Source organism: Brienomyrus brachyistius, chromosome 7 (assembly GCF_023856365.1).
Source record: "Brienomyrus brachyistius isolate T26 chromosome 7, BBRACH_0.4, whole genome shotgun sequence".
Classification (NCBI taxonomy): Eukaryota; Metazoa; Chordata; class Actinopteri; order Osteoglossiformes; family Mormyridae; genus Brienomyrus; species Brienomyrus brachyistius.
This window is the reverse complement of record NC_064539.1, coordinates 27,323,370-27,340,550: the sequence shown is the minus strand read 5'-3', so window position 1 is coordinate 27,340,550 and position 17,181 is coordinate 27,323,370. Positions and strand designations below refer to the sequence as shown.

Here is a 17,181-nt window from a genome sequence, read left to right as displayed (position 1 = left end):
TAGTACACGTGCTTTGTGTCCTCTTCCCTTTAGCGGTGGCAAAACTGTCAACTGTAGTTGCAGGGCGTGGATGCCGGAATATATGAAGTTGTGTGTAATTGTGGTAGCAAGGTGGCTTAATTGGTAGTGTTGCCCCCAGGGTTGGGAGGTCGAACTCCTCTTCCGCTCAGTATGTGCAGAGTTTACATGTTCTCACATCGTGCAGGTTTTTTTTCCGTTGTCCAAAGACATTTAGCGTGTGTGTGTCCTGCAATGGACTGGCATGCCATTAAGGGTGTACCCCAGCGTTATGTCCTGTGATGCCTAGAATCATTCAGCCACCGTGACAATCATGATATGCAAATATAAGAAGGGTGTATGTGAATGAATAATTGTGGAGCCTTTTGTTAATTTTTTTCCCCTTTGTTCTTGGTTAACCAGGAAATAACATGCAAGGCTATTGCAAACACTGCAAATCAACGTGCGTGCCAATTCAGTCTTCTAAGACGCTTAACTATAATTGGTTTTTTATTTATGTTTGGGTCACTGGTGCTAGTCCCAAGTGAACAAGTCAAAAATACCAGTCTTGCAATGAAACTGCCTCAATTGCGAAGCGAGCTTCTGACTTCGGTGTACTTTTCTTACTATTTGCATTTTACTGTATGTAGCAAAGACGTTTATCCAAAGCGATGTACAATTAAGTGAGGAGAATAGCACACAGATAAACAGTTTAGCACTGATACTTCACATAATATAGGCTATAATTAATTGTTTTTGCTGTATGCAAATAATTTGAAAGTATGACAGATTAATTCCATGATGAGTTTCTTTGTTATGAAGACACGTTCATAGATTGCTTTTCAAAAGCCATATAATAAGAATTTAACTGACCTCATTTTTAAGTCAAAGAACTAGAAAATCAATGCACTGTAACTCAAACAATTTTTACAAGGTGGATGAACGATAAGTGTTAAAGTAATTTTTTAATACGAGTGCATGTTCATTGAATACTTCATTACCAAATTACTCTCCTTTGACACATAGGCATACATACTGTATAATACTGCTGAGAGTGAGGATTGGCGTCCGAGTGCAGAATTAGACTATTTATCTGGTGTTCTGGAGCGATTCAAGTTTCTCTTTACTTTACGGGATATCGCAAACAATACATTTTTGGCACAAATACATAAAAAAGTATTTTGCTACAAATTACAAATACTTGCCCATCAAATGTAACAAAATAAAATACAAAATACTGGTGCGAGAAGTTATATACAAATTATGAAATACTCAAAAGTAATTCAATACATAATTTAAATACGTTTAACTGAAATACTTCCCACCTCTGGTTTAACGAATTGAGCAACAGATTATCTTCTTTTTCTTTAAATCTGACACAGGAGCTTTCATAAAGGGTTAACAGAATCGTTAATGATTCACTGGAGAGAAGTAGGTGTGATGTAACACCTGTTCGACAGTCTGCAATTCACTTGGATTATGGTTACAGAGCACATGTGTTTTTCCCATTCTTTATTAATACAGAATACAAGATAATGGTCTAAGGAAAACACAAGAAAAGCAAAAAGAGGCTGGGGGAGTAGAATACAGATTGCAGTTTAAAATAAGATATTGCATAATTTATAAAATATAACAGTTTATTTAGCTTTTTTGTTAATGGAATCTTGAAGAGTAATAATGTACTGTTTTAATTCATTTAACACTCCCTTGAAGTCAAGTTTATTATTAGCAACTTTTAATATTTATGGATATGAAATTTGGTTAGTAAAAGTATTAGGTAGATCACATAAAATAGTTTATCTTCCTTGCAGCAGTTGAAAAAGACAAACAGCACATTTTCCATAGTAATGGGAATGACCTATAATTATTTTTTTTGCATTACAAAAAGGGGTACGAGACTGTTTGAACACACTTCACAGAACATACAGTTTGTGCAAATGTCTTTTTTATGTTTTCCAAAAAAACTATATGTTGTGTAAATTCTATGATCCAACTTGAATGATTTTTTAAAATTATATTTATAAGAAGATATTTTTGAGGTAGCAACCTATCTTCTTTCCAGCGCACCGATATGCCACTCAGAAAGGAACTTCAGAGCAAGATATGTCACAAGTTATGTCTTGTTGGAATAAACCTTGTATTGCCCTTTTATTGTTCTCGAGGGTTGGTGAAAGGCTAATCTTGCCAGCTGATGACTCAATTCGACTGATGACGGCGACTTAACCAGGAACAATCTGGAGAGGGCCTTAAGCATTAGGGCCCGGTTTCTTGAAACCTTCTTAGCGCTACGTCATTTGTAAGTTCTAAAAAATAAAAAAATTAAGTTGCCCATTGATAAAATTATAAATAATTAAATAAACAATCATATATTTGCAATCAGTAATATACAAATGCATAGAGGTTTACCAGTGCACAGCTTAATAAGGCACTGAGGACTCAAATGTGTATCAGATGCACTTATCAGAGGTGCATTTTGGTTTATTTTTGGGAAAACCATAGTCAACAATCCAGGTCAAAACCAGAGAGGGCAAATCAGTATTTAAGTCAGACAGAGGCAGAGATTGGGAAACAGGTGGAGGTTTGAACCAATGATCAGAGGGTAGGGAAGGCAAACTTGGGGTCTAGGATTGGAAACGGGATCAGAAAAAAACATGAAGGCAGAGAAGCAATCACAGGGACAAAGGACACTCCAGCTCTCAGACGCTGAGGAGATCCTGTGTCCATGAAATGTGCCTCCGGAGCTAAAACAGAGGAAGTAATAAGTTAAAGAAACAACAGCTTCCCAGGGATGTAGCCACAAATAGGAACCACCTGTGATTTTGGGGTGCAGGATACACAGGACTCCCATGAATGGGCTAGATACTCAAGCGGGGATTTCTTGAAAGGTGTGGCTGCTGTGAGGGGAGCGATGTTGATAGGGTTCCCCTGGGCTGGTCTGTGATAGTACCATCCTCTCATCTCCAGATGGTTCATCCAGGACTCCAGAGTGGTTATAAAGGAAACTGTTGATGAGAGAGGGGTCCAGGATGTGCCGAGTGGACACCCAGGGCTACTCTTCTGGGCTGTACCCTTCCCAGTCCACCGGGTCCTGGAGGCCCCAAACCCAGCGCCAAACTTTCGAAGCTGACAAACAGTGTAAGCCTCACCTCCATCAATCAGCTAGGGCAGCGGAGAGGTCAGTGCTGGGTGAGGAGAGAGAACGGGTGACATGAGGCTTGATTAAAGAGACATGGAACATAGGGTGCATCTGTACATGGTAGCCATCAACTTCAGATGTATGGCTGTGGGGCTGATATTTAGTGATGGGGAAAGGCCTCATAAAGTGGAGTGCCCATTTGTAGAACTCCATGTACCAAGGAAGAGGTAGCCCATGCAGGAAGAGGTAGCCCATGCAGGAAGAGGTAGCCCATACAGGAAGAGGTAGCCCATGCAGCTCGGCATCCTTGTCAAATCTTGGTTTGCTCGTTCCATCTGCTTGTTGGTTTGTGGACGGAACCACAATCAGTGGCTGTGGTAGTCCTGATAAGCCTGAAAAACCCCAGAAATGGGACACAAACTGGGGACCCCTCTCAGACCCGACATCAACAGGCAGCCTATGGAGTCATAAAACATGTTCATTGTGCAGTTGAGCCATCTGCTCGGAAAAGGACTTACTTGGGTAGTGGTACAAAGCGAACAGATTTTGAAAAATGCATAATTGTGAAAACCACTGTAAAACCCCTGGATGGAGGTAACCCAGTAACAAAATCCAGGGCAACTTGGGCCCAGGGTTGGTGGGGAACAGGAAGGGGTTGGAGAAACCCAGCAGGAGCTGGAGAGGGAGCCTTAGGGCATACTCACACTTGGCCTGGTTGCCTTGTACTATGTCCGAGTATGATTGTCCTCCTCCTCCTCACTCCCCTGCTTGTCACATTGCGCTTGGCTTTCTGGGCCCGAATACGCGTTCATCATCACCATGTGGTTATTCTGTTGAAGAGAACATATTGGTGAACATAGAAGAAACTGTTGATTGAAGAAATTGATAGAAATTGAAGGAAATGATTTGTCCTTATTCTGTTCTTATTTGGAGTCGTTCTGGGCGAGATGACACAAGACCCGCTCATAGATTTATCGCACATGCAATGCAGTGATTTTCATTTAATTGTGCAGCAAGTATAAGATAAGTCTCTTATTTTACCAGATATCTCAAGTCACGTCCCTCCGTCCAGCCCTCTCATGTGCCTCGGCCAACTCGTTACCCTCGTGGGAATTCCCAATATACCAGTTATCCGATGTCATATCCTATATTTAAGTTTGCGTTCAGTCTGTCTTGGTAGATCGGTCATTGACGTATGTCCCTTGTGGTTCCCCGTTTGCCTTGAATAAATCCCTTTGTTCTGGAGTACCGTCTACCTGACCCTGATTCCCCGCTCCCTGCTTGCTCCGGCACGGATCACAACATCTGAGTTTGCTTGTCGCTTTCACTTGTTACTGGAAACTCCTGTCTGCCCAAATTTCCAGCAAACACTGCACCTCTGCTTTAGTCCTAAGCAACCCCTTTTCTGCAACGTTTGTTAAATACTGTATTTGTCGCTACCCAGTTGGTACAACTTACCTGATCCATTTCTTCTGGCTCCATTTCACATACAGTGTACATGTGTATGCCAGTCGCATAACTGACGTCATAACTGCGTTCCATGTTTGGGCTCAGTTAGCAATCACACTACGTGTACCGTCCCTGAGTCTATCTGAACTGTATTCCGGTCCACCTCTTCAAGTGGCCCCAGCACGGTTAAGCAAACCATGCCCGGCCACAGCACAGTGAGATCATACCAATTAAACAAACTGGACTTTGGGGGTCAAATGTGCTTGGGCACCGTATGGATCACCTAGTGTGAGTGCACCCTTATTTTGTGCACAGATGGTAAGTAGCAACATGACTCTGGATATCCCGAAGAATGGACGACCACCAGAAATGTTGCAAGGTCCGGTGTACACTGGATGCTGGGATGACAGGCAAAGGGAGAGGAATGTCCCCAATGGACTATCTACAAGTGCAGGAACTTTGGGACAAATATCCAATTAGGAGGTCACCTCTTTACCTTCATTGTTCTCACAGTTTCAGCAAAGCACATCTGGCTTGCTGTTCTAGGAGTACAATGAGGCCAGGTACATATGTACCTGCTACTATCAAGGTACTAACAAAAGGCAGGTGTAGGTGATTATCACTTCAGCCTGAGAATAATTAGGTCAGGGACGTCAAACTCCAGTCCTGGAGGGTCGGAGTTCTTTCCCTGTAAATGATTCAGCTCAGGAACTGTGTGGTAATTAGCACAAGTAGTTGAATCAGGTGTGTTAAATGAAGGTAAACCAAAAACTGTGCAGGGCTCTGGCCCCCCAGGACTGGAGACTGACACCCCTGAATTAGGTGGTTACAGGATGGCCAGCAACCTCTGCTGTCCAAAGGGGGACATGACAGAGGTGGATTGTGATAGTTTTAGATTGTAGGAACAAAAGTACCAGGTAACTGGAAAAAACTGCCCTGCAAATACAAGGGGTGTTAGTAACATCTGTATAAAGTATCAGATCCCAAACCTGTGAAAACCAAATACTAGCAAACAAAAACAAAGCTGTTATATAGCATTTTAACTTTAGAACTAAACATATGTATTTATTATAATGCTAGACTTATTAAGATGAGCATCCATAGAAATGGCAAGGAAGTCTTAACAACAGCGGCGGCGCGGCGATCGGTTTCCGAAGCAAATGTACTGTACCGTATTTCCCGTACGAAGCATACGATAAAGAGTAATTCCGTATATGACGGCTGCAACAGCTATGCCTCAACCACTAGATGTCACTATCTCATAGCCTTAAAGTATCGTGAAACTGATTTGACATTCTATATACGTCCTAATTTAGGAGACACGCATTAGAAACGGTAAAAACACACTACTAAGGATTTTCAGGGCGAGATATGACAGAAGATAAATCAATTATGGGATGTACTGATTTCAAACTAGCGTGACCAGATAATCCATGTCACTTTGAGCTAGTACAGGTTTTACAAACTACTTAATAACTGAAAAGCTCATGTGTTTGGCTAAATCAGTGGTTCTCAAACTCGGTCCTTGGGACCCACTGCCCTGCTTGTTTTCCTGCTATCCCTGCCCCACACACAAGTCCCAGCTGTCTTTCAGCTTCTGATTGACTGAACACACCTGATCCAGGTAATCATCAGTGTGTGGGGCAGGGATAGCTGGAGAACAAGCAGGGCAGTGGGTCCCGAGGACCGAGTTTGAGAACCACTGGGCTAAATAGTTCATTTCTTCTTGTGCTTTTACTGGATCGTTTCCTTGATTGAAAGACTCATCCAACTGTTTCACATTAACATAACATTAGTGACATGTGCATGATTATATAGGAGACTGACTAATCAGGAAACAGCAAGAACTCAGTGTTTAAGTGAAATCCAGGTATATTTAATTTAAATGATAATTTTCAAATCCTGTCCTAGTACAAAGCATCTTCCTTGACATGGATTATCTGGTCACCCTATTTCAAACTCTTCATAAGATTTTGAATGGCAGTGAAATATTTACCTAAATGAGTTACCCTCATTATGAATTATAACCAAGAGGCCAAGTCAAGTTCAAGGATTACATAACATTATCCATCATGAAAGCAATACACTGATGAATAAGGAAACTGAATTTGTTTAAAACATCTGAAAGCTATTTCATTTTCAGTGTTTTGTAGCAATCAATGCACTTCCGTGAAGAAGTTTTAACTACGTACTACAGACGTCTGACTTGCATTTGCGAGAGCAAATTAAACATCGAGGTTTATCTGAGGTGCGGCACTTAGGGATAATTAAAAAAAAAAACTAATGTAAAGTACATGGAAACACCACATTGTCGTACTATATACTGGAATATTTTAACTATAATATACGAAACCTATCTGTAGTTTAGTTGATGGGGAAAATTTTCAAACACTGCTACCACAGCGGTATTCTGGTGGCAGTTGTCTTTGATGCGTCACCACCTGTTCTCTCAACCCGTTTACTACTTCTGCACGCCTCCTTTAATATCATAGGCCGATATGTTCCTAAAACCCGCCCCTTGAGAGAATTCTATACTCTGTTTGGTTATCCTTTCTGTCAATTATACCTAAATCTGTTCCGCCCTTCGGGCGCTTATGTACCTTAGGTGAGTCCCTGTTAATTTTCCATCATGGCGTTGCGAGGTTTGGAGATGTTATTCTCAAGTCTCAGCTCTGAAATGTGTTTTTACCTATTATCCTGTTCGTAACAGTAAGTGAAGACTTCGAAAAGTGTGTGGAGCCACAGTTTTCTAGTGATGGATCATACCCGGTGGATTCTTTTTGTCCCGGTTTAACTTCGTCAACTCCAATAAGGATATTTTTATATACATAAAGCTCTGGCAATGTCTCTGCTCTGTGTGAGAGGTAAATTTCACTTTTTCCCCAAAATGTTTGACGTTTTAGTAAATTTCAACGTGGATTTTGTCAAAGTGCGGCATAGTAGCTTAAAGCTGCTTTGACAGCGCAAATTCTCACTATGAAGTTTTGCGTGTCGGTTATTTCTTTGCGTTTTAAGTGACTTGTTACTCTAAAACGGCACCAGTTACATTTATATTATTACGGAAACAAACAAACAAACAAACAAACAAACTAATAATAATAAATATTAAATATAAATTGGTTACTTTGTTAACGAAACATGTCTGAGTAACAGTAGGATAGAGTATTAATTTTTGGTATTAACTGCAGCGCGAATATGAACGCGAAATATCTGGGGTTTTCCAAGCATTATCTTCAAAATAAACTTCAAAATATAATGAAGTCCTTTTGGTATATGAATAATATTGTACAATTTTGGATGTGATATTAACTAAAAGGGGCTACACTTTTAAAAGCCCAACGAACTGCTATGATCTAAATGCGACAGTCTTATTAAAACGGTAAGATTTAAAATATTGATTGTTTTCAAAATAAAGTGAAATATGGCATTATTATAGTACACTGTCAAGCTAGTGTTTAAAACAACTGATACTGACAACTGATTGCTAGCTGTTCAGAATTGAACCTGCCTCCTAATGAGCTTCCGTTCGTATTTATTCTTATTCTCCTCCTAGTTATTGCTTAATTATTGCTACAGTGGTTAAAGACTGAAGGAAGTTTTGCCTTATAAAATTATACCTTAATTTACTCATATTGGTTAATTCTTGAAAGGCTGCGTCAGTATAGTGTAGGTTGATTTTTTATTTAATGCACTTTTTGGTAATGCGTTTTATTTTGGTAATATCTTTTTAATGCATCACTGCTTTTTGTCTTACGTGTTTCGTTATAGTATGGCTTGATATCGATTATAGTACTAATCTTAGATTCACCATTGTAGCGTGAAATTTATTTTGTACATCTAGCAATCAATGTTCCCGTATTTTTTGACATCAGAAACACTTCTTTATCTGGATGTTCTTTTGTTTTCAGCTGGGGAATCTCTTGATATTCATGTCAGTTTTTTTTTTTTATCTTTATAACACTATATGTGCTACTCCAGCTACAATATTGCTATGTTTGTGTGTTCCGTTTTATCTCCAGCAAAACACAACATGATATTAGAAGTGTATTTCAACAAGTAGGCCTAAACATTTGTCACTATCATTAATTGCATCCATCTTTGTCCTGTTGTAAATAGCCTTACTTCCTGAAAGTACCGTATAATACTTTTACAGTTAAGGAAGTGGTGCAGGAAATATAATGAGGGTATCCAGGAACTGAGATTTTCTACTTGGCAGTAAGGTTGGTGAGGCTGAATTATTTATTCGAAGTCATGCCTTGTTGGGTTAGACATGGTAATTAAATGATCTTTTTAGCCAATATCATGGAATGGACTTCATCCCTAAACAAATGTAACTATTTCAGTCAGAGTGCTAGAGAATGAGACAGTCGACAAAATATGGATAGGTTTTCAGGTTTCATTTTTGTTTTAATAATAATAATGAAAAAAACATTTAAAAAATCCTGGTGAATATGTTATTGGAGCTGCAATGGGTTGGTGCCCCATCCTTGGTTGTCCCCTGCCTTGTGCCCTTCGCCTCTGGGATAGGCTTTGGACCTCCTCCCCGCGACCCTGAATAGGACAAGCGGTTTCAGAAAATGGATGGATGATTTTGGAAATGTCTTCTATCTGGCTTCTCTGTGTGGCACCTGCAGTGATATTGTGGTGCCTTGCGATGTTTTAAGAAAAAAAAATAATTACAAAGTAAGGGTTAATGCACATCAAACCCTGCATTATATCTTTTAAAATGCATGGTTGCCTCTGTGAAGTGCATTTTTAGGCATATAATGTATGGCTTGGAGTGCATTAACCCGATTAAACCACAGTTACCACACATTTGACATAAACCTACATATTTGTACTCAAATATATTTTCATGTTTATGAGCCAAAATTGATTTATTGGAAGAACTACTGTTTAGGCTTAGATGGTATTTCTTTTCAACAAAATAATATTTAGAGCCATCTGCCATCTACACTTAATCTGTGCTCCAAACTTTCCAGTAACATTATACAGGACAATGATTCAAGCTGTGGGGCATGAAATGATGTTCTGATTGTTCTATAATAAAGTTTATATCGCTTCCTTGTGCCTGTAGTCTCCGGGATAGGCTCCGGAGCCCGCGACCCTGATCACGGTGAGCAGTTTCAGAAAATGGGTGAATGAAAGTTTATATTGACAAATTCTATCGGTTGGTGGTGAAATGTATGTTGGGGAACTGAAAATGGTTTGAACAAGAATTTGTGTCCCTTTTTGTTAGGTGGGGGAAATGTATGGTAGGCTTGTTGATAATTTTCTGTAGACAGCGGTATTTTGGTTCAGTGAAATTTATTTAGTTAAGCTTGGCCAAATTTATCATGGGGGGGATTTAATCATGTAACGCATCCCTAGTCCAGTCCAGTCCAATTCAGTCTCGTCTGTGGTGGCTTATGACGGAACAATGCATAGCTCGTAGGTCCACATATCAGGTAACGTTTATAGCTCTTCCATTTTCTGTGTGTCTTTTTGGATAAAAGCATTAGTTAAATGTATGTATGGCATGCGCATGGGAGGGCGGGACTGCCCCTGGCCCCTGGCCCCTCCTGAGCTGTATGTACCATTATTGTATCAGATCCAGATCTCACTGTTATGTCACAGAAAATGTTGGTCGTGGTGCAAATGAAGAATACATAGCATACAAATATTTATGCATATCTAAAGGAGCAAATCATGGAGTTGTCTGGGAAATACAATGTTGTCGTTCTGACAGCTCCACTAATAATACTTACTACGTTTTTACTGGACTGTTGGGCACATTAAGTTGTATGTGAATTAAGTAGTAATATGAAGATCTGTGCAAACCCTGGTATTACTGCTGAGTGCATGTACTCTGCCTGCATGGATGATCCTCTGTGTGTCCATGGTGGTTTTATTAATCCTTAGGAATAGGTTCATTATTTATATCCTACACCAGATGTCCACCTGTGAACTAAGATAAATTAGTTACACTGACCTTTGCTGTCTGTCCAGAATTTGATTACGTCTTTTATTGTTTTTGGAAAACATCACCTGTTTGATTTGCCACCATTATTTCTGGAAGCAACAATGTTTTTGTTACCAATTACTCTTGTTTCTCCTCAGAAGATTCTTAGACTTTCGATTGAATTGAGTAGATTCACAGTTTTACTTCTTTAAAAGTGTTTTTAATCATTAGGATGGAGTCACATTCAACATTTCTCTGTGCTTTCAGCTTTAGTATAAAACTAACTTGGATAGAACCCATTGTCTGCACTGTGAATGTCTGCCACATTGTACACCTGTTCTTTCCAGACATTTCTGACAGCTACCAGATCCCGTTTTCCCCTTAATCTCGAGGCAGGAGAACAAAAACTGCTATGTATACAGATGCATCTGATAGGAAGCTCTCCGGTCACTGTGTAGAACAGTGTGTGAAGGTTGTGTTTTAGCTGCCGCATATCATATATTAGGGTTCTTTTATGTCTTTCATGTGACGTGTTCCTTTAGTGTTAGGGTCCTCGTGTTTAAAAAACATTTTTGTGGTATAATTTGGCATACGGTTCTGATTTACGTCATACCCTAATGGCTTGCTCCTGCAGTAGGCTGAGCTACTTCAGAGGGTGTTCTTTATAGCCAGATGTGAGCATTCATGTATTATACAAAAACTGGACAACTTCTATGGTAATAGAATATTATCATGGCTGGAAAAGTATTGTCATAAATAACCAGAAATGGTTAACTGAAACTGAAGTTCTTTCCAATCTGATCGCTGTTAAGGAACAATAGTTTGGGTGAGTCACCCTAATCCAAGTCTGTGTCTCTGTTTTTGCCTACGTTATTTTCCTCCTTGTATGGTGGATGCGTTTTGATTGCTTTCCATAAAGGATTAATCCAGAATGCTTGCTACCCCAAGCTCCCAGTTTTGTGATCTTGTTTTATTTACCTTCCATGAACAGCTAACGAAAAAAGCTGAAATCTTTACTTATTGTCTCCTTTTTTTTTGAAAGCCAGTTTAAAAACAATTTTTTGGGTTGTAGCAGCCATGCTGTTTGTGTGTGTGTCCTGTTCTGCTTCACAAAAACCTACATTTTGATTAAAAACCTGTTGTTTAGATGTTGTGGGGACCAAAAGAGGGAACGCAGTTTTATAAAAATCTGTGACTGCAATCAGAAAACTAAAAATGCCAAAAGATTTTGTTTAACTTATAGTTAAGGTTAGGGCTGGGTTTTGTGTTAAGGCTGTTGTTGGGATTAAGGTGTTTCTCATAGTAATCAATATGAATGTGTGTGTGTGTCTGCAATGTCAGTGGTATTTTTATAAATTGATTAAAAAGTATTAGTGGCAGCTGATCTACTGTCAAGGAATCATCTTCACTCACTTTTCTCTACTAACTGAAATTACTTACCTTTGCAAAATATCGAGTTACATTACAGAAGAACGTTGATTTGATCCAAATTCTACCAAGGAGCTGACTTCTGACGTTTTAATTCTCACTCAGTGGCTCCCTTGTAAGCCTTGTTAGAGGTCTCCTTCAGCAGGTTACAGTGCATGTCAGCTGCCAATAGTAGACTGCTGGCCTCATCTGATTGATTTCCGTCTCTTCAGATGCACCCCTACCTGGCTGAAGTGGTACAGCTTGCCACTGGTTCCTTTCATCAGTATCTCATTGTTATGCTGGAAGACAGAACTGTCTCCATGGGGATGTCATCAAACAGAAGATAAGCAGTATTTAGCTCCCATGTGTCCCAGAGCTCCACTTTCTGTCAGGACGGCAGTTTTATGAATCAAAGAACAATGAGAGGACTTCTCTTGAAGAGTATTTGATGATTATGGGCAGTGAATTGCATATTCCTGAACGTTACACCAGTAAAGGCCTTTTACACCAGTAAATCAGTAAACTGTTTTTCTTAGGGTAGTTGGAGTGAGAATTTGGTTCCCACAATGTAATAAATACATAACCCCCCCCCCCCCCCATATATAAAAAAGACTGATGGACATTTTCCATAGGTTTTCTTTATCTAAATGCAAAAATAACTGTGTGTGTGTCTGACTGTGGTACAGAGGGAGGCAGTAGCCACTGGCGACCAGGGGTTGTATACTGATTGAGGTTGTAATCCCCAGACCATCTGCTGCTCTCCTACACATTTGTCTCTCTGCTGTGCTATGGGGTTATACATTAAGTGCTGAACAATCACTGTTCTGCAACAGGAAATTCCAGTCCCTCCACCCTTCTGCTGACCTCTCCACACAACCCCCCCCCCAACCCAATGGATACCACTTTGAGGGGACACAAATAATATAGTAGAACACTCTTGCTTAGCGCATCGATTAACCGGTAACTAAGTGTTACTTACATACTGATGTCATATTCATTATCATTAATCAGTTGTATAGTTGTCCATAGCTGCCTGCTTTCAACACAAAATACCAGCTATGCATTTTTTTATGGCTGGTGATGCTAAAACGGTGGTGAATTTCCAAGCTTATGTTTTTAACAGAATGTATTCAGGACTATGTGGTTTGCATTTGAGAAGGAAGATTACCTCAGATATGTCTTTCTGTCACAGCTTGCTGTTCTTTGACAGACATTGAGATAAATTTGCATACAGAAACTCAGAAATGCACCGTTACCTTTTAACTTTTAAAGCATCAGCTAGCAGAGTTTCTACTTTAGGTATCATATTCTGAATTGAAAGGTGTTTGTGACGTGGTCTCATGCAGGGTTTTGCCCACACTGTAGGTGTCAATCATCTGGCATCAGTTGGCCTTTGTCCTTATGATCTTATCAAAAAGGGGTTATTTCTGTCTTTTTGTATGAACATAGAATCAGCCTGTAAGGGATGTTTGATTTTGATCTGTAGATATTTGGAAGTATATATCTGAAGTTGCGAGAGGGTTAAAACAGTTATATGGTCACTAGCTGTAAATGCAGCCCGAGGGCATGCAGAGCTGTTACTGTGGCCAAAGAGCAATGGAAAAGAAGCTGTTAAGGAGCAGAGAGGGCCTGCCAACGTGAATGGAAGAAATGTCACACTGTACCCATGTATGTTATTAATGCTGCCATTCTTAGTTGACACTTCTACACTTAGGTCTCCCTTAAGGTGAGGCGTACATTTACCTAGAAATGCATCTTGCTTATACTTGTAGTTACACACTTAAAAATGAGTACTTAAAATCCAATTTAGCTCTATACAACATGTAGTATGATGCTTAGAACAAAATCTGATAGTTTGCCATAAATGACATAATTCGAAATTTTTTAATTAGAGGTATTTGGCAGTCAGAAGAATATTGGCTGTAGTTGCTAGGCGATAAGCATGCAGATTTTGCTGCTGCTGTTTAAATTATTAGTATTGTAATAGACTGGAAGAAAGGGTTCAAATGAAAACGACTGTAGACATAACATTCCACATCTTTAAAACATTCTGAGAGAATGCTTTTAAGGATGAAAATGGGCATTGAGGGCTGCTGTCTAGCAAGCTGAATTCCCAGCAGATCTTTTTGAAATCTGTTAAGCCACTTCCGTCTGGCAGAGCAATAAAAGTAACATCATATGGCTGGAATCATAACATTCACTTCTTTCTGCTGGAAGAATTTAATTTTCATCTCATAGAGCTATCGGCAAGTAATGGACATCAGAGTCCATGTGCGGTTTTTATTGCTTGCCTACAGATGTGGCCATCGGCTGTCTGCTCTTTACATCAGCAGCTGCTAAGTGAGGATTATCAGCTAAAGGCGGAGTGATATTAAGAGTGTGGTGGATTGGGAGCAGTTATAAAAAGCAGAAAACTAAATTCATAGGCGTGGTTTGCTTGGAGTGTGTTTAAGCATTGCAGTACTGTTCTGATTCATGAATTTATGTCGCATTTAAAATGGTTTGGGATTCTGAAAATTTCTTTATTTTCAATTACCATGATGTTTGTTTTTGTATGTATGTATGTATGAATGAGGCTGTTACAATTGTGGTGGATACTCTTAGTATGTCTTGCATTGATGTAATCCTTTTTTGAGTATTTAACTTTGAGAAATGTAGTTTTTCCAAATCTCGTTTGTCTCTATATTGCAGTTGGTCTTGCTGTCTGTTCGAAATTTTAAAGTTTTTTTACGGGTGTGGAGGTCTGAGACCTCTGACCTGTCATGAACCTTTATGAATCGTTTAAAGTTGTTACTGGCTTTGCTGCTAATATGGTATACAGACACTCCTCTACTTACGAACTTATGAAAATATTGTGTTTTGGGAACATTGATGCTTGTAAATTTATTCCAGTAAACCCAAAATATAATTGAGCATAATAGGGTCCTTAACACAGTCTAATTTTATATATATATATATATATATATATATATATATATATATATATATATATATATTTTTTTTTTTTTATTTTTTTGCGGGCCTTATGTATACGTGTTTGTTTGTGTTCCAGTATTGCCGTTCCAATTACCCTGATGATTGTCACACTGATGCTTTTGTTGTGTGTGTGTGTGTGTGTGTGTGTGTGTGTGTGTACAGTCACCAGGTCTCTCTCATATGTTCCTAAAATGTGTGATGACCTCTTCTTGGTCTCTGCTGCAGTGATACTGAGTGTTCTGTCTTTGAACAGATTTGCCTTCTTTCCTTGCTTTGTTTTCCCTCTTCTCTCCCTTTTTCCATCTGCAGTGCTGCATGTCTGCAGTGCTTCCTTCCTGCTCGAGCCAGATTCGCCTTTGTGTTCTTTTTTCCCCACTCTGGTGTATCTTGCCAAGAATGTGTTTTTGACTTTCCCCAGAAAGCTTACGGCAAAACTTATCGGTACTGATTGTTTGTGTTTAATTAAGAATTGGTATGCATGCCTCTTTCAAGTAAGTGTGTGTTAGGATTTTTGTCTCCAGTTTAATACTGAATACTGAAACCCTTTAGAAGAATGGTCGGTATAAAGGTTAGGATACTGAAAAGTCAATGGATATGAGTTGCTAAGAAACAATCTTGCCAAGACTTTCACTATACGAAATCAATGCATACCAGCGCATTGTAGCAGTGCAAGTGTATACCGTACTTATTTTATCTGCATTTGCGCTGATAAGAAATTACATGCATTATAACCTTTATATTGCAAATATAAAATGAAATATGAAATACATATTTGCAAATGAAATACAAATTGGCATATAAAGGTTAAAATGCACAGTAATTTATTGTCATATCAACGCAAATGCGCATAAAATAGCTACGCGCTTGCACTGTTACAACGATTGATTGCAGAACGTGTCATTTCTAAAGGTGAATGCGTACTTTCATTCCAGTTATGTGCATCCCTGGCTATAATTCAATAACAAATATTTTCTCTCATGATTTGCACAATGATGCAACTAATAGGGAGTAATCTTTAATACAAATCCAAATATAATCTCCATGACTTCCTTCCTAAGAAACTTGCTGGATTGTTTGAAGAAATAAAATACATATACATTGATACCGTTACATTAATGACAGGTTGTTGATTTCAGTAGCCTTTGGCGTCGAATGGCTGCCTAACACTACCAAGGTCAGGGGCTGCAATCCTGCTGTTACTCTGTGTGAGTAGAGCTTACATGTCCTTCCAAGGAGATGCAGTTAGGTGAATTCACTCCTCTAAGTTGCTCATGGTGTGTGTTTGTATGCTATCTGATGGCCTAGTATTCTATCCAGGGTATTCACTTGCTTCTCTGGGCCTTGTGCTCATTGTTAATTCAACATTGGCGCGAGACCTAAATTCACCCACGTTAAAAAGTAAGATGAAACAATGCTGCAATATCAACACTGATGTGTCTTTCAACCATGATTCAACCTTAATCCATGATGTTGCTTCACTTGAATAAATGTTGCAATGCCAGCTGGGTAGGCTGACCTTCTAATAAATACCCAGTTACAAACACACTATTTAACACTTTTATTATAATGACAGAACAAACCAGCAGACGCCCATCGCGCGATGCTTGCGTGTTTGGAGGCTGCAATAGTAGTACAACAAAAGCAGGCCAATATGAATCAGAGCAATTTCAGCCTGCATAACATCCCAGTGCTGTCTGTATGCCTCATTTTTTTTATAAGTTGTCTGTCTGAGTGAATCTCAACTTGGTAAACTAGATTTTGAACTAAAAATTTACTGATCTTTTCTAGCCATTTAGCTAATTTGGAAACAAAAGAAACTTCATATACCATCGGGTTGTTACTTATACTGGTTTTGCCCTCATCTCACACAGTAAACAACACACGGTCCGTACACTGGTTGGCTACGCTGTTGAATAAACAGTGTGCAGCATAGCGTACGGATGAGGATTGGTTCCAAAAGGGGTTCTACTTTGTGTGGAAATGGTTTGGATTTGCAAAGTCCGACATGGACCAAAATACTGTAATTTGGCTTTGCAAAGATACAGTTTGTACAAGAGGCGGCAGCTTAACTAATTTTATCTATTATTTGTTGTAACTTAAGAACTTCAGAAGAGTAGAGTTATTGATCCAACAGATAAATGTTAATTTGTAGTCATATCATTGTAGAATTAAAAAGCACTTTTGCTATGAGTCGGTTTCATTTATATGTACAGTATTTTACACAACTAAATAATTCACTTTATTATTGTAATGCTACAAGTAGTATCTCTTC

At 39.1% G+C, this 17,181-nt stretch overlaps 1 protein-coding gene across 4 annotated transcripts in view; it reads left to right on the top strand.

Moving 5' to 3' along the window:
• The first annotated feature begins 7,194 nt into the window (after window positions 1-7,194).
• LOC125745985 (protein unc-13 homolog B-like) overlaps window positions 7,195-17,181 on the top strand; it is a 103,246-nt gene continuing 93,259 nt past the window's right edge. For 2 of the 4 annotated variants that reach the window (XM_049019394.1, XM_049019393.1), the window contains exon 1: window positions 7,195-7,446. In XM_049019394.1, coding sequence (XP_048875351.1) covers window positions 7,425-7,446 — 22 coding nt within the window. In that variant the 5' untranslated portion in view covers window positions 7,195-7,424. Of the gene's footprint in view, window positions 7,447-9,671; window positions 9,720-17,181 lie in introns of all 4 variants that reach the window. The other 2 variants (XM_049019392.1, XM_049019391.1) reach the window with 2 other exon arrangements.